At 44.3% G+C, this 21,728-nt stretch overlaps 1 protein-coding gene across 1 annotated transcript; it reads right to left on the bottom strand.

Moving 5' to 3' along the window:
- Nucleotides 1-1,770: 1,770 nt before the first annotated feature.
- TMEM218 (transmembrane protein 218) lies at nucleotides 1,771-20,696 on the bottom strand. Its single transcript, XM_004750174.3, is given in 5 exon segments — nucleotides 1,771-5,408; nucleotides 8,884-8,928; nucleotides 8,930-8,987; nucleotides 9,851-9,960; nucleotides 20,498-20,696. Coding segments are annotated over 4 exon segments (348 nt in total). The 5' UTR covers nucleotides 20,498-20,696; the 3' UTR covers nucleotides 1,771-5,273.
- Nucleotides 20,697-21,728: the final 1,032 nt, after the last annotated feature.

The following is a 21,728-nucleotide window of genomic DNA, read 5'->3' as shown; positions in this document are numbered from 1 at the left end:
TATTCATTTAATTTAACTTCACATTTGGTCTCAATTAAGCTTAAAGTGTTCTTCCTTATAGATGTTACAATAGCACTTGTAATTAAAAAGCAATAACTCTTTGCATTTCTCCTTTAGAGAGCCATTGGGAGGCTGGGGTGGTGTGCGGTTGCGGTGGGAGGGGCGGAGAGGAGAGAAGTAATGAAAAGAGGGGGAACCCTTGGTACTCGGAGGCTTTCAGCAAGGCTGAAGTTGGGGCAAAGGAGACTCAGCACATCATAGGGACTGGAGATTGCTCTTGGGGATAAAGCCATGAGGTGGGGAGAGGATGGAAACTGGAGGGTGAAACGAAGCAAGACTTAGGCTCAGAGGGTGGGGCCGTAGATCTTATGGTGGGCAGGATAACACCCTCTCCCCCAAAGATGTCTACATCCTAAACCCAGGGCCCGTGAATATGTTAACCACAGATGTGATTAAGCACCATGAGATGGGGAGACTATCCTGGGTGGTCAGCGTGGGCCCAGAGTAATCACAAGGCTCCTTATAAATCAAAGAGGGAGGCAAGACTGTCAGTGGTCAAATTAGAAGATGGGGCTCTGAAGACAGACGAAGGGTATGCTAGCTCAGAATCCACAAGGACAGCCTCTAGAAACCAGAAAAAGAAAGGAAATGGGATTCTCCCCTAGAGCCTCCAGAACCTTTATATGAGCCTCGTGAAACCTAGTGCAGATTTCTGACCTCCCAAACTGTTAAGATAAGAAATCTGTATCATTCCAAACCACTAATTCGGTCGTACTTCGTTACTACAACAATAGGAAGTTATTACCTGTTCCTCAGTGTAGACCTGGGGAAACATCATTTGGAAGACTGAAAAACCAAAGAGATCCCCAAAGATTAAAAGGAAACATGTAGGGAATGGCTATGTAACTCTGAGGTCCGGGGAAATGCTGCCTCTGTGACTTCCCCAAGTTCTCTGAGGGCAACACCTGACACATTCTTTACAATACCCAACATGGTGATGGAAGCCAGAAAAAAGTAACTTTCTCATTCTGTTCATGGTGTTGGGTCCTGATTTTGATCCCTACTGTCCTTTCTTAGGTCCCAGGAACCTGAGACAAGAAGATGTGTGCTGGGGTGGGGTGGAGGGCTGGAAGCATTTTTTCCTGGAGTAAACAGCGACTGCTGATAATGATCTGTTAGAAACAGAGACCAAGAAACAAATACATTCTTGGTTTGTGGCTTTGGTTCTCCCACTGGCACCTCTGAAAACCAACCCAAGTATCAAACATTCCAGGTGGACAGCGCTTAAGAGAGAGACAGCTGGGTATGTCCTGGAAAACAGCCTCTGGGCGGCCCCACTCTGCCTCTCAGCCAGGGAGGAGCCAAAGTCCACCAGGCAAAGACCCACCAAAAACACACGGTGGATGAGTGCCGGTGTCTCTGAGGTCCCACATGGCTTTTAACTGCTTTGTCTTGGACTCTTGCCCAATCCCCATTCTGGGTTTTCCGTTCGACTTAGCTGCGGCTTTTTGCTATTTCTATCAACTGGATTTATATTGCTTGACCTTGGTCCCTTGTTTTTCATTCTTTTTTTTTTTTTTTTTTTAATGGAGCAACACAGTAAAATACTAAATAATATAAATAATAATAAAAGTACATAGAAGCTTAGGCTGGAGCCAAACTACCTGACTTCAAACCCTGACTCCTGTTTAACCCTGAGCTGAATGACCGCAAGTAAAACCCCTTCCTGATCGGTGAAACGGGGATATTAAGAGCACCGACTTCATATGGTTGCTTATGAGGATTATTTAATATTTACAAAGCATTTAGAAAAATGCTTAGAACATGTTTGGTAAATATAATAAAAACTGATTTCAGCCTCTGAGGAATAGAATATTTCCAGGTATTAGGATGGAAATAGAGATTAAAGATCGAATCCTATGAGCTACAAAAACTCCTTCCAACCCTGAGTTCCTGTGCTCCTGTGAGAATGAATCCCACATCTGGAAACTTGTTCCTACATACCAACAGCCAGATACTTAAAGGTTTAAGACAAGAAGTTATGACAAAATATTTATTATTTGTACTCTAGGTGCTAATTACAAATTCTGTAATGGAAATTCTTACCTTTTTAAAGATATTGGTTAGAAAGGACGGGGGACCAATAGCTACAAAAAATATTAGCCAATACAGAAATCAGGAGTTGCTTGCAAGCCAAAAACGATCCTTAAACTGTCTGAGGAGTGAGATGTTAGGAACCCTGATGTCAGGTTTGAGCCCCATTATTAACTTGGGAAACTCTGAAAATCTCTTCTGCTCTCTGCCTCTTTCTCTTCCATAAAATAATTGCGGCAGGTTTCTTTACACTTTGAAAAAAAATCAAAGTTTGAAAATAATCAAAGTAAAATAAAAATGCTTCAACTGAAGCGGCCATGAGATAGAGTTGATGGAAGAGTTGTCTTAGAGAACAGAAGGAGAAATGGATCACCGTGTGTTAGGATGAAGTGACCAGCTGCATACACAGTACAAAGCATGAACTAATGGCTATGCATTTCCTAGGACCTGAACGATGGTACAATAATTTTGATGAATTTTTAGATTAAATAGCTAATGCAGCATGTCACCAAAGAATGTCAGCTTTACTTCCATTTTTATATATGAGAAATTTAAGGAACTTGTCTAAAAACTACCTAATATGTGTGTGTTTTGCTGGTTTGAGGGACCGTCTAAACTATAACACGCAGCGCCACCTAGCGGACCGGGCCAACGTCTCCGTTGTGGGATAGTGCCTGCTAATGGAGCTTCTGTCAGGTTTTACCAGGCTCTGAAACCACCTGTTTTTCATGGCGCACTCTTGATTTACTCTCCCTATCCGCCTTGTAAAGAGTGTGGATCACCACAGTCTCTCTGCTACAGGATCCCCTCTGGGTAAGGCACAGTAGAGCACGGGCATGCTTGAAAGCCACTGACCAAAGAATGATGAATGGGGCACTCAGATGACCTCTAGGCCCCGCCTCCAGGAAGGCAGTGAGCCCAAGGGGCGCCATATTAAACACTGTAGGCGTGCCCTGTGTAGAGCTCTCAGTAAATTCATTTTTTAAGCCTTCTGCTTCTTATCCCACCCCTGTGGGGGTGTTTTGGGGCTTGGCCATGACTGCTTGGAGTATGAAGGTAGAGGGTAATCTATCAGTCATTTCCCCACAGCTGGTCGATATGGACTGGGAATAATCTACAGAAGACAGGCCACGCTAAAATACTTCATAGAAAGTGTATTTTTTGCCCTTAACACACAAACCAGCCATTTATGTATCTGTGTAAAATACACACGTGCACGCACATGCTTTAGAAAGCTGTGGTGTTTCAGTTTCCAACCTTAACACATTTTTCTTCATGTAAGTAGTCCTCCAAAACTTCATAGCTATTATCCATTGATCTCATAGTCGGACACCTTTGTTGGTGAATAAAAAAGATGGATTCAAGGTCAGAACCTACAAGTCTTCCCAGACTTGCTCTGTCAGCAACTCTCTCAGGAGGAGAAAAATGGCTGCCTGTGCTTATTAGAGGAGTCCAGGCTCCACTTGGCTGGCTCAACATCTCCACACAGCTTCAGTGCACCTGGAAGCTTCAGTGCAAATGTCTAGAGAAGAGCACCTAGCCTGACCACCTGCTTGCTCCGCTTTCCCCACGTGTCTGCTTTCTCCTCTCTCCCCTCCAATCTGCTCAGAGGTATGTTTCTTCTTTCTGTTCTCACCTGTGGGCCCTAGGCCAGATGAAGAGACTAGTCCTTTGAGGTGTTCTGTGACAAAGCCTTATCTGCAAAGGTTTTCCAAACCGAATAGGATAGAGACAGTTCAAGTGTAAAAATAAATACACCTAGCCCTCACCAGTCCATGACTCCCCAGAGTCACCCATTCTCTCCTCTTTTAATTTAGAGCTTAGCCCCCACTGCGGTATCATCTCTACACTGAAAACAGGCTCCAGGACAGAAAGGGAAGGAGACGTGGCCCTGACTTCCTTGAGCTCTCAGTCAAAGCTCCACAAAGCTCAGTGTGTTTTCTTCCTAGTCAGAGACAGACCTCAGGGTCTGCCACACCTGGTCGCACACGCTAGCTGTTGCGTGACACCTGGGCAAGTCAGCTCATCTCTTTAAGCCTTACTTTTTTCTTCTTTAAAACCAGATTACAATAAATATATTGTAAAATTTAAAGACATTGAATTACAAGGGAACTAGTGTACTGTTGGCCTATAACACATGTTCAAAGTTCTCTTTCCATCCTGTTTTCTGGTTCTTCATTTTAAGCCAGAATATCCTTCTTCATTTAGTTCTAGGGAGTTAGGAAGAGACTTCTGAAGTGGAACCAGCCCAGGGGCTCTCCATTTAATAATAAATTTCGGTTGGCAGGGGATCTCACACAAGGTATAAAGTTCTTTCTAATCCTAGGAATGTACATTTCTCACCAGCTTTGGAGAAAAGGCTACACAGCTAAAAAGAAATTATCATAACCCAAAATGGACTCTTATCACAATTAAATAAGGCACACGAAGGCTACCAAATTCAGAAAGAGAAAGAATCCAGAGATCTATAGCAACAAGACAAACCAACCAACACTTCCGTATCCTTCCTTTAATCCCCAAATAAATTTGAAATATAGAATATAGATTGAGAAAGCTGTAGCCAAGAGTCTGAAGTGAAAGCCAGTCCTTTGGTTGGTTATTGCTTTACTAGAGCAGAGGGAAGGTATACCTGTTGCCTGTACAGGTTCTGTGGTGCCATATGCACACGGTCAACAACCAACACCTGGTTAAGTCTTCCAACTCATCACATTAAAATAAGCTTTTGAACTTCGAGTGCCTTTCCTTTCCCAATGATCCCACCCTTTTAACTAAGAATCTTGGGTATTATCAAAAAGATGAGATTCTTCCGTCTCTTGGACAGTAGAAGCCAAAGTGCTCATTTTCCCCAAATCCATTTACTGATGTCTTGATTGAAACTCTACTGGAAGTAGATCCCTGTTACTTCTTCCCTTTCAAAACAGACAGAAAACCCGAGGAACGAGTGTGAAGAAGACCGCAACATCCCTCTGAAGATGGTGGGAATCGTCTCCACAGGGCCAATTTTGCAACCCCATTTCTGGAAGCCAGGATTCAAGGGATTTGTCCTAGTTGTACATGGATATTTCCCTGACCTTAAGGCATGACGGCTGTCCAAACAAGGCTCTGAACAGTACCTTTCCGCTCACCGGTGACATCAAACGTGAAGGACAAAACAGGGTCCTGGTTTTCCAGAACAGTGCTCAGTAGGACCGCAGTGGTTTGGCGTAGATTGGCTCTAGGACATGATGAATGAGAACCAAAAAGAGGCCTCCAAGGAAGACAGCAGTGAGGAAAGCCAGCAGGACATAGCGGCCAATGAAAAAGGAATCCACAATCTGTGGAGAGAAACATCAAAAATGAAATTACGGTCACTCCAGCCCCCTGCTTTTGCTCATCTGAAACCTTTGATGAGTGAGCCCAGAGTCTGTCTGCATTTGTGACTTCCAGTAACATTCTGCTCTGAGTCTCCTCTGTAAACCATTAGGAAAGAACCTTAACTCTGTGCCAGAAACACAAGAAAAAGACAAGATTAATGAAGTACAGGGAAAAATATGGCTCAATTTAAGAGGAGGTTCACGAACACTGTGAAGACCTTGGATGAGCTCTTTTATGTTCTGAAATCAGTTATCTGAAAGAGTTCATGAGGAGCTTGCTTGCTTGGTCTTAGAAAAGCTCTTTTTTGTTGTTAAATTTTTTGTTATGGAGAATTTTAAACGCATATAAAAAGATGATGGTATAATAACCCCCATATATCCAAGATCAAGCCCCCAAATCATCAACCCACTGCCGATTCCAGAGGGTTCCTTTTTAAAATGGAAAGGTGATTCTTTAGAACTGTCATCACAAGAGTCCTGGACCCTACCATTCATAATCCAGCACTCCAAGGCTTAGGCTAAATGGCCATTTGCCTGAGATATTAAAATGTTGAGAGGACAGATAACGAGCCCCAAACCATCCAGCTGGCTGCCTGGCAACCGATCATACTTGAAGCCCCAAAGCTGCTGGTTTTTGCTGACAAAACCTACACTTAGAATTGGCTCTGCCCACTTGTCTACTGTCTGCTGCCAGAGCTCTACTCTCCCCAGATCCAAATGGTGGTGCTTAAATCAGGGCAGGAAAAAGCAAATTAATCTAATGGACCTAATGGAGCAGGAACACGAACCAAGTAATGGGGTGACTTCACAGCTTCCCAAAGGGAAAAGAACCGAAAATATCTGAGAAGCGATTGTGGGAGACAGAATAATGGCCCCCAAATGTCCACATCCTAACCTCCAGAAATGGTGAATATGTTAGGTTACATGGCAAAGGAGAAATAGGGTTGTCAGTGGAATTGAGGTTGCTAATGGGTGACCTTTAAAATAGGGAGATTAACCTGGATTCTCTAATCCAGGTGGGCCCAGTGTAATCACAAGGGTCCTTAAACCTGGAAGAGGGAGGCAGAAGAGAAGGTCAAAGAAAGAGAGGGAAAGATGCAAGTAGAGTCGGCGAGAGGTCACCTTGCTGGCTCTGAGGACAGAGCATAGGGGCCGCTAGCCAAAGGCAGCCTCTAGAAGCTGAGAGGACAAAGAAACAAATTCTTCCCCAGAACCTCCAGGAAGGAAGACAGCCCTGCCAACCCCTGACTCTATTCCAGGGCGACTGTGTTTCGACTCCTAACTCACAGAACTGTAAGATAATCTGTCTGTGTTGTAAGCCACGAAGTCGGTGGTGATTTGTTACAGCGGCAACAGGAAGCTAATACAATGGTGTGACACGGAGGACCTGCCAAGTCCTCGCACTGCTCTGATCACCGAGATCCCAAGATACCAAGAAGAAAAGGGCTGCTCCAGAGATTACCCCAACAGCCAACTTACAACAAAGGTCAGTTTGATAAAACAGCTTTAACATAACTTTGACCTTGGCTCCAGTACCGAACAAGTCTCTCGCGGGCTACATGTTTGCTCGTTTGACACGTTTCACTTTTTAATTAGCCAATTAGCAGGCCTTGGGTGCCGAAGGCCCAGGTCATGTATTATTGATACAGTATCGAGCCAGGCTGCTGCAGGGGCCAGTGCTCAAACCCTGAAAATGAAAACACCAATTCTGTTGGCCTCGCTGACGGACATATTTTGCTCAAACCTCCTTCTTGTCTCCTGGGTCTGCAACTCGTAGGACAGAGGATAGAAGGACTGAATTCAAAACAGTGTGTTCTCTGTGCCCTTCTTCCAATATTCACATCCACAGCCATCCAGAGATATGGCCCTTCCTCACCCGTCCCCTCTCCGACAGGGAAACGGAGGCAGGAGTCTATTCCTGGCCCCAACACTTGGTATTTGCACCAACAGAGTGGTTTTCAAATGCTGACCAAAATCCCTGACACGTATGGAAACGATTCCTTACGTGCGTGGTATTACGTCCCATGGACTTTTCAGAACGAAATTCCTTCCTTTTGCCATGATTAGTTGTAGACAGAGTTATAAAGGTGTGCCAGTTGTAGTCAGGAAGTTGTATAATTCTGTATACTGTGGTCTACTGTCGATGCTCACCCATGAACTCTCTGTGATGGCCCCCAAAATTCTGATGAGTCCCCAACAGTGAAGGTTTTGCAGACAGACCTCAGCTTGAATCCCTGCTCTGACTCTTCCCATACGTATATGACCCTGGGCAAGTTACTTAACCTCTTATAGCCTCGGTGTCCTAACCTATAAATTGGGGATAATAATAGTACCTACTTCATACAATTTAGGGTTATCTTAGGTTTAAGTGAGATAATGCAAACAAGGTGCTTAGCAAACAACCTCACACAGAGAAATCCCTTGAAAATGTTAGATGGGGCACCTGGGTGGCTTGGTCAGTTGAGCATCCAACTCTTGATTTCGGCTCAGGTCATCTCAGAGTTGTGGGACTGAGCTCTGTAGCAGGCTCTGAGCTCAGTGGGGAGTCTGCTTCAGATTTCTTCTCTCTCCCTCTCCCTCTTCCCCTTCCCCATCTCCTTCTCCCCCAACAAAAAAAAAAGTGAGTTAATGTCATCATTACCACTTTAAAAAATGCAAATGGGAAGTTGAGAGGAAAGAAACTGCTAGAAGGAGTAATGGGAGATAAGAAGTGCCCCAGGAAGGAGTGAAGCCGACAGGTGAGGTCTCCAGAAGGACTCTGAGGGAGATGGTAATTATCCCTCTAGAGAGGTGGGCGCAGGTTGATGGGGTTCCAGGAACGCAGGCCAGCTGATCCCCCAGATGGTAGTCAGTACCGCATTCAGCTGTCTCCACAACCTATGCTTTCCACAGAAATGCTCTCTCCCCACCTACCTTCTCTATGGAGAGTTGTCCCTTCAGAGCACAGGTGGAGGAATCAAACACACGGAGACGGGCGAGCACGCCGCTCAGCAGGCCGCTCAGCACGCCCAAGGCACCGCATACACTTTGGCCAGGATTTGGGTTTCTGCGCCCAAACTACCGGGATGGGGACACCTGCACTTCAGGGCCAGACCCTGTTCCTACTCTGAACTCATTTTCTCATCTCCAGCCCCCACAGTGTCAGGTGGCTCTCGAACACACTGCTTGTGCAGCTTAATGACCAGCAGGCATCGAATCAGGCAAATAACTGCCCCATGGTTTGCACGTGTGAATCACAGTGAGATTTTTGTCCCGGGTGAAAGGACAGGGGAATGTAAAACTCCCTCCAAGCTATCCCCCTCTCATGTTAACTTTACGCTTCTATCACATTTCAGCTGGCCTGTCACAGGGGGAGCAGCTCAGGGCAAGATGAAGGTGTAGATCAAGGCAGACAAGAGTTATGACTCAGGAGGCGAAATAAAGCCAGTAGTTGTACCTTTGTTTCTACCTCAGGGGCTGGGACTTCACCGGCTCGGGGGAAAGAGCAGCAGAACCGACGTGACGATCAGAGCACCGAAGAACACGAAAACGACAGAGAACCTGGGGTCCAAAGACAGAATGTTACGAGCATGGTTTACAGATTCCTCTCTCTTCAGTTAGGTCTGGAGCAGCTTTTCCCTGGAGCCAATATTCTAAGTTTCAGTCTCTTAACAAGGCCCAGAGCCCTGCTGCCCACGCTGTCCGGAGAATTTAGAAATCTCTCCCCTTCAGCCCAGAGCCCTTCTTTTTGGACAGGCCCCCAACTGGATGCATTCCTGTTGATGCCTGGTAATCCCAAATTCTTAAGAATGAGAATGGGTATTTTTTATTTTGCCTCTGTATGTTCATAATCATGAACAATCAAAGCAGCCCTTCTCTCTTCTCAACTTCTCTGTCTTTAGCTGGAAGACTTTGGCAAATTACATTGCTCGCTGCTTCATCTGGACACGGTCTGGCCATAGCACAGCTCTGAAGTGTGGGCGTGGTCTGTGTACTGAGGCCAGTGTCCTAAAGAGAGCCAGCCTAAGCCATCAGCACGTCTGCAGTGTCCCCATGCCCAAGTCAGAGCCTCAGGGACTGGACCAAGCAAGTGCCCTAAGTCGGAACAATTCAGAAACACACATACATACACCCTCCCAAGAAGTTCAACAGGCAGCGAATGCGGATTCCCTTTTTGTCTCTTCTGTCCCACCCCATCGCCTCAACAGTGAGAGCTAGAAAACACCATTTCCTTTCTCCTCTCACCTCTGCGTCAGAGCATAAATAACGCAGTCAGTGCTTATAATAACGGGTTAAAATGCAACTCATTCAAACTGCCAGTAATTACAAAAATGATCTTCTGGATTCTAACAGTTTCACGAACATCAGCGATTTCAGTTCTAATTGCTTTTACCTTGGACTCCCAGCTGGAGAGAAGGCCTTACCTGGCTATCCCAGAGGCTCTGGATAACAGCACACACAGCAGCAGCACCAGTACCCAGAGGAGGGCCAAGAGGAACACACCGGCCCCCACCCCTAGCACGGTGCCAGCCATCTGTGGGGGAGAAGAAGTGTGAGCGCTGCACCCCACACACCCCCTGCGCCAGTTCTGCCTGTCTTCCTCCCTCTCCCGGTATGCGTGAGGGTGTTCAGACAAATGCAAGTACAGAAAGTCTGAACTCAGTCTGATGAACTTCTGATGACTGATGTGATGGCAGGATTAACTGGTACAGATCTTTGGGGGAAGTCCAGTCCCTTCAGAGGATTTAGAAAACTGAAATCCTGGGATGCCTGGGTGGCTCAGTCGGTTAAGCATCTGTCTTCAGCTCAGGTTGTGATCCCAGGGTCCTGGGATCAAGCCCCATATTGGGCTCCTTGCTCAGCGAGAAGCTTGCTTCTCCCTCAGCCTGCTGCTCCCCCTACTTGTGCTCCCTTGCTATCCTTCTGACAGATAAATGAATAAAATCTTAGGAAGGGAGAGAGGGAGGGAGGGAGGGAAAGAAAAGAAAAGAGAGACCCAGACAATCATAACACAGAAATGTCCCCCTATGTCGTTGAGATTTTCTTCACCAAAGGAAGCAAACTCCTAAGCCCTTGAAGAAGACAAGGACGATGAAGAAGAAAGGAGCCTCACTGTATTTGAGCATTCACGGAGTGCTAAGTATCTTACAAATACATTTCATTTACTCATGGCCGCAGGTGTCTGAAGTAGGTCTTACTATAGCCGTGTCACAGAACACGTAAGTGAGGCGTCATGCAAAGGGCTATGTATTCACAAACCAGTGGCTTACAATAGAACGGTATCCTGTCACGGTACTGGAGGCCAGAAATCTGAAATCAAGGGGCCTGCCAGGTTGGGCTGCCTCTAGAGGCTCTACAGGACAATGCTTCCAGGATATTCCAGCATCTGGAGGGCCAGGCATTGCTTGGCTTGCAGCTGCATAGTTCCAATCTCTGTTTCCATCTTTCCATGGCCTTCTCCTTTGTGTCTCTGTCACTTCCTCCTCTGTCTTTTATGAGGACACTTGTAGTGGACTTAGTGTCCACCCAAAGAATCTGGTTTGTTCTCCTCTCAAGATCCTCAGTTACGTCTGCAAAGACCCTCCTTCTCCATCAGGTCATGCTCCCAGGTTCCAGGGATTAGGATGTGGGCACGATCTTTTGAGGGGCCATCACTCAGTGGGCCACCCACTCCACTGAGTCTAGAGCATGCCTGATTTTCCACTTCAGTATCAGAGACAAATCTTAAGCAAATAAATTCCTCCTCAGTTCATGGTTTTCTTTACCGTGATGGTTTAAATACCACAAAAATTATTATCTATGAGAAGTTCTGTCATAAAGGCATTGGAAAGTTTGGAAAGGAAGCCCTGGGCATAAACTGCCAAACAAACAAACATTTATTCAGTCAACATCTATACTGTGCCACGGTCTGGGGATCACAAGGGCAGATAAGATGTATCTTCTGACAGAAGCTGCAGGCCCACTGGGGAACACTGTCATGTAAACAGCTATCCATGCCGCACTCTGATAAGGAGACAGCATACAAAGTGGGACAAAGTGGGAGCTGAGCAGTGCAAAAGGAGAAGGGCCTCAATGAGGAGATGACTTCCCATAGGCCCATTTGGGAAAGAATCCATGTGGTAAGACGACAGGTACGGGGAGGGGTAGGCCGAGAGAGGAGTGGCAGCAGGTGGACTGGGCTCTCACTTGCTTCTCTAATCTATCTGGGGCACCCCCCTCATTAGAGCGCACAGTATTACCCCAATAACTCTAAAGTGCCAAGAGTTTCCCTACCGCTGGGTCCCTATACTTGCTGTTTCCACTGTCTGGAATTAATCCACAAGCCCCACGAACCTTCCACTATTTGTGGGACTGGCTTCTCCTCATCTGTCTGATCTCAGCTTTAAATGTGCCTTCCTCATAAAGGTCTTCCCTCATGGCTCTGGTTAAAGGAACACCCCGAACAATTACCCTCCATCACTCCTTATTTCCTTCAGGGTCCATTTCACAAACTGTAGTTCACTTTTTTAACTTACTATTTACCGGTTTACTTTCTATGTCTCCAACCAGGATAGCAAACTCCAAGAGGGCAGAGATTTTATATCTTGCTTCCCACAGTATCCCCAGTTCTTACCACAGGTATAATAAACAAGAAATATTTGTTGGATGAATAAATGAAGCAGTGCTAACAAATCCACAGAAATCGAATGAAGGGCTGATATTTAACGTTAGCAAGAGGATTGCAATTTCTGGCCAATATGCTGGACAGCCCTAACACGGGAAGCACCTCGCACAACAGTGGACACATAGAAATGCTTTGTAAAATTACGCAAAAAGAACTCAATACACAGCAGAGCTCGGAAGCAATAACGGAAAATCCTTAAGTATCATAAATGAAAGCACATATCAGAATCTGAGTGGTGAGCAGGAGCTGAGCCCAAAGGTCTACAGGGTTACTAAAACCAGCTGCAGACCCATGGAGTGGTCCCTCCTGAACAGATGAGGTCTCAGACCTACGACACAGAGAACTGAATGAAAAACAAGGCATAAAGATAAACCCAGAAAGGGCTTAGTTGTCTTTGAAACAGGGACTAGAACATTTGCTACTGACTCTGTTGGAAGAAAGTTGGCCAAGTACCTTAGGCCGTGAGTGAAAAACAGACTAACCCAAGAGAAATCTGAATCCCAAGCCAACACCACATGCCAGTGCGGGGTTCAAATCATACTACCAAAGCGGTATGGGAATCTTGAGAAGGAAGATTTACATAAAACCAATCTCAAAGTGAGAAACTCGTGGGATCCCGGCAGAGACAACTGAAACCTCTTGGTAGGGATGCCACACAAGTCAGCGGGCAAGGCTCCCACTAGAGTGGGTATAAAATAAATTTGGGTTGGACATAAAAGGAGTGAAATGGCTCTCATAGCTATACTTGAGCAAGAATGAAAATGAACCAAGAAAGTAGGCATGAAATGTAAGGAGGGACGGTAAGAAAAATACTGGGTAATACTGATAGTAAAGACTTCTGTAATGAAAAGAAGGGCTAATTGTTTGAGGAGTTAAAAACAAAGAAGAACAATAGCAACACAATATGGATATGTCTCCTCAGGCAAGGGAACCAAAAGCAAAAATAAACTCCACCAAAATTTATTTAGGACTCCACCAAAATAAAAAGCTTTTGCACGACCCAGGAAACAATCAACAAAACAAGAAGGCAACCTAGTGAATGGGAAAAGATATTTGCAAATGGTATTTTCCATAAGGAGTTAATACCCAAAAATACATAAAGAACTTCTACAACTCAACACCAAAAACCAATCTGATGAAAAAATGGGTAGAGGTTCTGAAGAAACATTTTTCCAAAGATATTCAGATGACCAACAGACACGTGAAAAGATGCTCAACATCATTCATCATCAGGGAAATGCAAATCAAAATCACAATGAGATATTACACTAGTCAGAATGGCTAGACAAGAAAGAGACAAGAAAGAACAAGTGTTGGTGAGGATGTGGAGAAAAGAAACCTTCATACACTACTGGTGGAACGTAAATTGGTACAACCACTTGAAAAACAGTATGGAGGTTCCTCAAAAAATTAAAAATAGAAATGTGATATGATTCAGTGATTCCATTACTGGGAATTTACCCAAAGAAAATGGGAACACTAATCTGAGCAGCCTATGTTTATTGCAGCATTATTTACACTAGCCAAGATATGGAAGCAACCTAAGTGTCCATGGATGGAGGAATGGATATAGATAAGGTAGCTAAAGAGGATTAAAAGGTACAAACTTCCAGTTACACAATAAGTCACAGAGATTCAATGTGTTGTACACCTGAAACTAATATAACACTGTATGCCAATTATACTTTAATAATAAAGAAAATAAAAACAAGGAAGAGCTGAAATATTTGTCAACAGTTATGTGGAAGATGAGAAAGGCAGTTCCAAGTGAAATTATTGGTAATTATTTTGCTCTGGAAGAGATGCCAGTTAATGATCACCTGTAGGCTTTGTTAAACTAAATCTGCATGTTAAAAAACATATAGGTGAACACCAAATAACAGAAACAGGGTAAATAACTTCCACACTAATAGAGTGAAAAAAATAAAGAGGGCAGAAGGCAAGAGGGGAGAGAAACAAAGAAAAAGCAAGGAACTTAGAAAATACAACACAAGATTGTAAAATAAACCCAAATATAACAGTCATCAAAGTAAACACACATGATTATTCTCGAATATTAAAGGAGATTTTCATACTGGATGTTGTTTAAACCGGCTCTTTGCATGGAAAGAATAATGAAAGAGATACTGAAAAAAGGCAACTGATAAAGAAACTGAAAGAGCAAATACAAATAAAACAAAAACAAGGGGGAAAAGGGGAAGATGGGAGGATGTTGTCCAACAGATACAGAGTTTCAGTTTTGTAAAATGAAAAAGTTCCAGAGATCCCTTGCACAACAATGTGAATATCCTTAAGACTACTTAACCAAACATTTAACGTGGTTAAGATGGTGAATTCAAGGTATGTGTGTTTTACCACAATTTTAAAAAAGCCAAACCAAACAAAATAAAATCTGGTGAAGCAATATTAGTATCAAACAAAATAGAATGGAAAGCTTTCAAAGGTATTAAGAGCGACAGTCCCCAACAAGAAAACTGAACAAAAAAAACCCCCAAAAAACAAACAAACAGAAAACCAACTCAGGACAAATATAAACCCAAGACAAAATTTTAAAATATGTAAAGTCAAAAGGAATCACTGCAATAAATGGACAAACCCACAAATTTAGCGGAGATTTTAATATACCTCTTTCAGAAACTTAAAGTGAATATATGAACGGCCCATAAAGATGTGAAAGGTGCTCAACTCCATTACTCATCAGGAAACTGAAATGAAAACCACCCTGCAGTACCCACCAGATACCCACCAGAATGGCCACGAAGGTATAAACTTCCAGTTATAAAATAAGTATGTCAGAGAGATTCCATATGTTGTACACCTGAAACTGTATGTCAATTACACTTCAACAATTAAAACAAAATAAGGAAGAGCGAAAACATTTATCAACAGTTACATGGAAGATGAGAAAGGGCAGTTCAAAGTTAAATTCTTGGTTATTATTTTGCTCTGGGGAAGGTAACACCACCAAGTGTTGACAAAGATATGGGGTAAATGGAACCCTGATTCCAAGAAACCAAACATCAAAAACCTTTCATGAGGCAACTGGGGAACTATGAACAGTATTTGCATTTTGGATGGTATTAGGGAATTATTATTTTGTTTTATATGTGATGATATTGGGGTGTCTGGGTGGCTCAGTGGGTTAAGTGGCTGACTCTTGGTTTCGGCTCTGGTCATGATCTCAGGATTATGAGATCGAGCCCCAGGTTCCGCTCTAAGCTCCACTTAGAGTCTTGCCTGTCCTTTTCCCAATGTTCCTCCCCTCACTCATGCTCATCCACATGCATTTTCTCTCTCTCTCCCCCCCCCCAAATGAGTAAAATTTAAAAAAAAAAAAAAATGTGATGACACTGTGGCTACACTGCTAAAAGATTACAACATACATATAGACATGCACAGACATACCACCGATAATATATGTCCGGGAACTTTAGGATTATCCAGGGAAAGGTGAAGGGGGTTAACGTGAAATAGGACGGGTCACGCAATAACTGTTGAAGCTGGATCATGAGTACATGAGTGTTTGCTATACTATTTTTTATACTTTTGAATGTATTTGAAACTTTCATAGTAGAAAGATGTGTATATTTCTGGTATAAGTAGGAATAAATACAAAGAAAGATGTAAGATTTTTACAGCAAAAATTGCTAAACTTTATTCAAACGTATTAAAAAATATTTTATTTATTTATTTATTTATCTATTTATCTATCTATCTGTCTATGAGAGAGAGAGAGAGAACTCACACGGGGGTAGGGAGATGGACAACAGACCTTGTGCTGAGTGAGGAGGTCAAGGCAGGGCTTGATCTCATGACCCTGAGATCATGACCTGAACCAAAACTGTGAGTCGGACACTCAACTGACTGAGCCTCCGAGGCACCCCCAAAGCTATTTTTCTTTAAAGGCCTGAATAGAATAACCAGAGTAGAGAAATCACCAACATTCTTGGACGGGACGGTTCAATAATAAAAGATCTCAACATCAATTCAATGCAATTCTAACCAAAATCTCAAAATAATTTTTTGTGGAGCTCATGGAACTTGAAAACGTATCCCAAATTCATATGCAAGAGCAAAAGCCCAAGAATAGCGAAAACAATTTTGAGAACTAGGATGGAGACTTGCCTTTCTTGTTACCAACTGCCGCAAGACACATTATAAAACCAAGGTAATTAAAACAGTGTGATATGGCATAAAGACACATGGATCAGTGGAATAAAACAGAGAGCCCAGGAACAGATCCATGCATTTATGAAAACTTGGTATAGGACAGAGTTGGTTCTGATTCAGCAGGTAAAGGATTTCCTGGATGGTGTTGGGACAAATGATTATCCAATCAGAAAGCAGTCATCCTCGACCTCTACTTTATGTCATATACAAGCCAATTTTAAATGGAAAGTAATTCATAATAAAACAGCATATGTTTAAATATACAAATGTTCAGGCTGACTACACCAGAATATATAATGAAGTACAGCAGTCAGATGCTTGCACCTAAACTTAGAATCCTCATGAGCGCAAAGCTACAAATGCGGGCCCATGCAGGTGTGCTGTGTGGCAACTCAAATACCACGAGCTGGGCTGCCTTCAGCTCTGTGATTTTCTCAAGTGATGAACAACTCTTGTGAAAGTTCCAAAACACAAGTAAGTATAATTTCCCCTTGATTTACATTTGAGTTGCATTCCTGGAAATTCTACTATGTCACACTGTGCCAAAGAATACATTATGTTTATATGAAAAATGGAGTTAGGTTCTAGGCTGAGATTGGAAATGAGGATCCTGTGGGACACTTGAAAATGATGCAGGACAATTCTTTGCGGCAATCTAGCATCCCCAGCCCTGCTCTGTAAACCCCAAGTAGTGTTTCTAAATCACAACAATAACCAAATGTGCTCTCACAAATTCCAAAATGACCTACAGGGCGGTACCATCCCCTTGGAGAACCAACACTCCAGAAAAACTCTTGCATAAAGAGACATGTACAAGGATGTTCACTGCAGTATTTTTTTTTTCAAAAGAGCAAAACATCTGGAAAAAAACAAAAGGTCTATCAATAAGGGAATGGACACAATATTATATACTCATCATGAACACTTAAAATGAACTTGGCTATCTGTATTGATATGAATGTTATCTCCAAAACAATGTTGAGTGATAAAAGCAAATTACAAAATGAAGCCCACAGTGTGATACCACTTGTATTTTCAAAATTAAGAAAGTAATGAAAGTAACCGATTGTGCCACTCAGTGGCGCAAATAAGCATCTGATTCTTGGTTTCAGCTCACATTGTCATCTCGGTCCTGAGATCGAGTTCTTCGTAGGGCTCTTGCTCAGTAGTCTCTGCTCAGTGTGGAGTCTGCCTAAGTTTCTCTTTCTCCCTCCCTCTGCCTCCCTCCCCGCCCTGTACTCTCTCACACAAGCTCTCTCTCTCTCAAAAAAATAAATAAATCTTTAAAAAGTGACGTATTGTTTACAAAATGCATATATATTGTACAAATATAAACACATGGGCATGGGGCGCCTGGGTGGCTCAGTGGGTTAAAGCCTCTGCCTTCGGCTCAGGTCATGGTCTCAGGGTTGTGGGATCGAGCCCTGCATAGGGCTCTCTGCTCAGCAGGGAGCCTGCTTCCTCCTCTCTGCCTGCCTCTCTGCTTACTTGTGATCTCTGTCTGTCAAATAAAATCTTTTTTTTTTTTTAAAGATTTTATTTATTTATTTGACAGACAGAGATCACAAGTAGGCAGAGAGGCAGGCAGAGAGAGAGAGAGGGAAGCAGGCTCCCTGCTGAGCAGAGAGCCCGATGCGGGACTCGATCCCAGGACCCTGAGATCATGACCTGAGCCGAAGGCAGCGGCTTAACCCACTGAGCCACCCAGGCGCCCCTGTCAAATAAAATCTTTAAAAAAAAAAAAAAAAGAATACATGGGCATGAATGATGCACAACAATTTCCAAAGGAAAGCAAATGGGGCCAGAAAAGAGAACAGAAGGATCTTAATTCAATCAGTGATGTTTTGTTTCTTTAAAAGAAAAAACTTGAGCAGATGTGCCAAAATGTTCATGTTTGTTTAAGCTAGTTAGTAGGGCATAGGTATCTGTTATACTAGCCAGTATAATAGTCTCGATTTATGAAATTCTTCAGAGAATTCTTAATTTTTAAAGAGGTAGCTGGAGGCTCAGTGCATATGAATTGAGATCAGAGACCAGATTGGGGACCAATAGGGGACTCTCTGGATAAGGGATGATGAGGGTCTGGCCTTCAGTCTTAGCTGTGGAAATGGAAAGGAGTCAAGGGAAAAGGTATTAGAGATGACTCAGGTTTCCTGCTTGGTTGACTGTGCTGATGGCACTATCCTAACAAGATAACTAGTCAAGTTTAATTGCCGATGTTTGGGATAAACTATAGAAATAACTTGTAAAACTTGGACCAACTCTAACGCCTAGAATACAAGGCAAGTGGTGGTCGAAGTTGGTACCATTAGAAACAAGGCCCTTCAATCCCCCATGGAATATTAAAGGTTTATGAGACACTGGGAATCCATATGTGGCATGGCTTTAAAGTAATGAGACAACTATCCCCAAGCTCTTCTAAGAATGCGGTTCATCGGGGCGCCTGGGTGGCTCAGTGGGTTAAGCCGCTGCCTTCGGCTCAGGTCATGATCTCGGGGTCCTGGGATCGAGTCCCGCATCGGGCTCTCTGCTCGGCAGGGAGCCTGCTTCCCTCTTTCTCTCTCTCTCTGCCTGCCTCTCCATCTACTTGTGATTTCTCTCTGTCAAGTAAATAAATAAAATCTTAAAAAAAAAAAAAAAAGAATGCGGTTCATCACTTTATAAACAAACTGTGTACATTTTCTGGCTAAGCATGGAAAGGGAAGCCTGGATATGGTATAGAGTGCTGCTGTGGGAAAGATGTGAACATCTGGTCATTTTATCTTGTTAATTCTGTGTGGGAATAATACTAATGATTATTTCTCATAGTGGAATAGCTAAATTATTGAGTAAATATGATTAAAAAATTAAAACAATGGTGTTTTGGATACATGTCCAGGACTTTTCCAAACCTTCTTTGAGAACAGATGGTTTAGCCAACTTGCTTTCCAGAGTAAGTCCATTTAAGTCTGTGGCATTTAAAGCAGGTGGACTAGAGTCAGAATAAAGAAATGTCTCCATTTGAACACCCTGTTTAGTAGCTGACAACCAGAGCAACCCCAGGGCCAATTTCCCCCCTTTGTGCTCCTACTGTGAGGTCTTTCTTTGGGAAGAGATCGTCCCAAACTTTTAGAGGTCTGTATAGTGCACTGCTCACTCATTTATTGTTAGTTCTACATACCGTTTCTCACAGCTCTCAGAGAAAACTGAGAGAGGCATACATTCATGCATACAGCCCAGTCGATTAAAAATACACAGCTCGCCATGGCTGTCCATCATGCGTGAGTATACTAATGGCCATTAGGAGATGACTTACAGTCGGGTACAAATGTGGATTCCGTGGAGGGTAAGGTAAGTTGGTCCTAGTGGGGCTGGTGGTGGGAGCTAGATATCTAACCCATTCCTACATTTTCAGACTCAAGACCTTGAAGGCAGCAGAAAACAGAGATTACAGGAATGAATGGCCCTTCTTCAGGATTTCTTTCCACTTTCCTTTATAACCATTCCAAACCTTCAAATATAATGGGGAGGGGGGGGCGGATATCGCACATACATTTTTCTACAGTGAACATTTCACTACGGTTTGAATTTTAATGTACTAGGATAATGCTTCTACCTTTGTAATTAAGTAAAATGCAAGCCTGGGAGAAATCCATTGTGGAGCTACGTAAATGCCATCGATGTGGCCTCAGGTCCTAACGCACTGCGAAAAAACGGGATCCAGTGGATCCAGACCCGTCCTTCCACCCACTTTCCCGGGCCGCGTGCGGGCCGTCTGGAAGCTACCTCCCCAGGCGCTCCCCGGACAGCAGCACTCCAGCGCTGGAGTCAGCACCCCGGAACGCGGGCTCTAGCGTCTCTCCCCAGCCCTGCGGCTCGTTCAAACTGGCGGCAGGAAAACGTCGCCCCCGGGTCTCATCAGAATGTTCGCCGGGCTACCTCGCAGTAACTGGAGAGACTACGGTCTCGGTCATAGGTATTTGAATCAGACACTGACATTCACTTTCTTAGGAGCACGACAAAGAAAGCATCCCTTCTTTCTCAGCCCCAATTAAGTGTTTATTAGCCGCCGGGCCTTGGGAGCAGGTCGGCGGTAAGGGTGGTCTGAGAGTCTGCGCAGAGCCATCCGCCCGCGGCATCTTCTAGCCTCCCCAGCCCCAGCCTCCGCCATTCTCCCTTCGCGGCAGCACCCCACGCCCCCACAACTTTCCTCGTCTCCCCCTCACCTGGCCCTCCCTCTCCCGGGTCCCCTACTCACACCTCACTGTCCGGCCCGTTCCAGCCCACAGGGGCTTCGGTCTACTTGTGACGAATCACAAGTGGGCTTTCATCCAGGTGATTCCAGATTCGCTAATCAGCGCCGCTCTTTCAACGCCTAGCCTCCTTCTCATTTGCTTACAACAGCAGCGCCTCCAGGCAACGCTAACCGTGGTGGGTGGGCACGTCGCACTCCGTTACGCCTTCCGATTGGTGGGTGCTATTGGACCCGAGACCGGCCTCAAGTTCGATTGGATCGAGGCAGTCCTGGCTCCGCCTCCCGTCCCACCCTGTTGTCAATCACACCATCTCTTAGGTAACCCACGGAACCATTGGTCAGTCTAGCGTGGGGGCGGGTTGTTAGGCGTTCTCCCGGCCTCCCTCGCTGTTACTATGGAGACTACAGCGAGGTTGTGAAGCGGAGGAAGGCAACACCTTCGCCTAGTCTAGAAGTCCGAGATTTGTACAGCGGTTTAGACGTTAATGTCTGTTTCGGAGTCTGATGGACATCTCAGTCCCCGACCCACTGGTTTGGGTGGGTGGTGGGACTCCAGGGGCAAGTCAGGTTAGGCTTCGGAGAGGTGAGGTCAGGCTCTGACATTGAGGGTTCCTAAAACCTCCCACCCCATCCCACCCCATCCCACCCCGGACGGAACCGAGTCCGAAGCACAAGTTGTATGTACCAGCGTCAGATTTTCGTTTATCCCTGCCTCGCCTTATTTTATTTGGAGCTGTTCTTCCGTTAGCCTTAGGAAGTAGACTGTGGCAAGAATGATTCTTCTCATGGGACAGACTGAAGAAGCGAGGCAAGGGTCCGTCCAATAAATCAGTAGCCACACCTCCAGGCAGCTGGAACTGTTCATGCCTTAGCCGACTGCTCTTACCTAACTGCAAACTAAAGCTCGCCGTGATTTTGTTCCAAAGCTTTGTATGGCCCGTTAGACCAAAATATCCATAAATCAGGCCAACCAATGGAAATAGGACAGAGGATGCACGCTCCACGGCTGAATCAGGAAGGGAAAACAGACAACACTCAAAATAAACAATACCAAATTTGAGAACTGCAGTACTTGCATCTTTGACCTTAGACAACATTCTGAAACATCATGAAGCAAACTATTCAGTCCTGAAACACTGAAACTCTGATTTAGGGAATTCAGCTCCTGCGTCATAGCTTTATGGGTAAAATGGAAGAAGATGGTTGAATTCCATTAAATGTAAGTCTCAAATTT

Source organism: Mustela putorius, unplaced genomic scaffold, assembly GCF_011764305.1.
Source record: "Mustela putorius furo isolate JIRA1106 unplaced genomic scaffold, ASM1176430v1.1 tig00000460_pilon_pilon_pilon, whole genome shotgun sequence".
Classification (NCBI taxonomy): domain Eukaryota; kingdom Metazoa; phylum Chordata; class Mammalia; order Carnivora; family Mustelidae; genus Mustela; species Mustela putorius.
The sequence above is the reverse complement of the archived record's forward strand: the minus strand, read 5'-3'. Positions and strand labels throughout refer to the sequence as shown.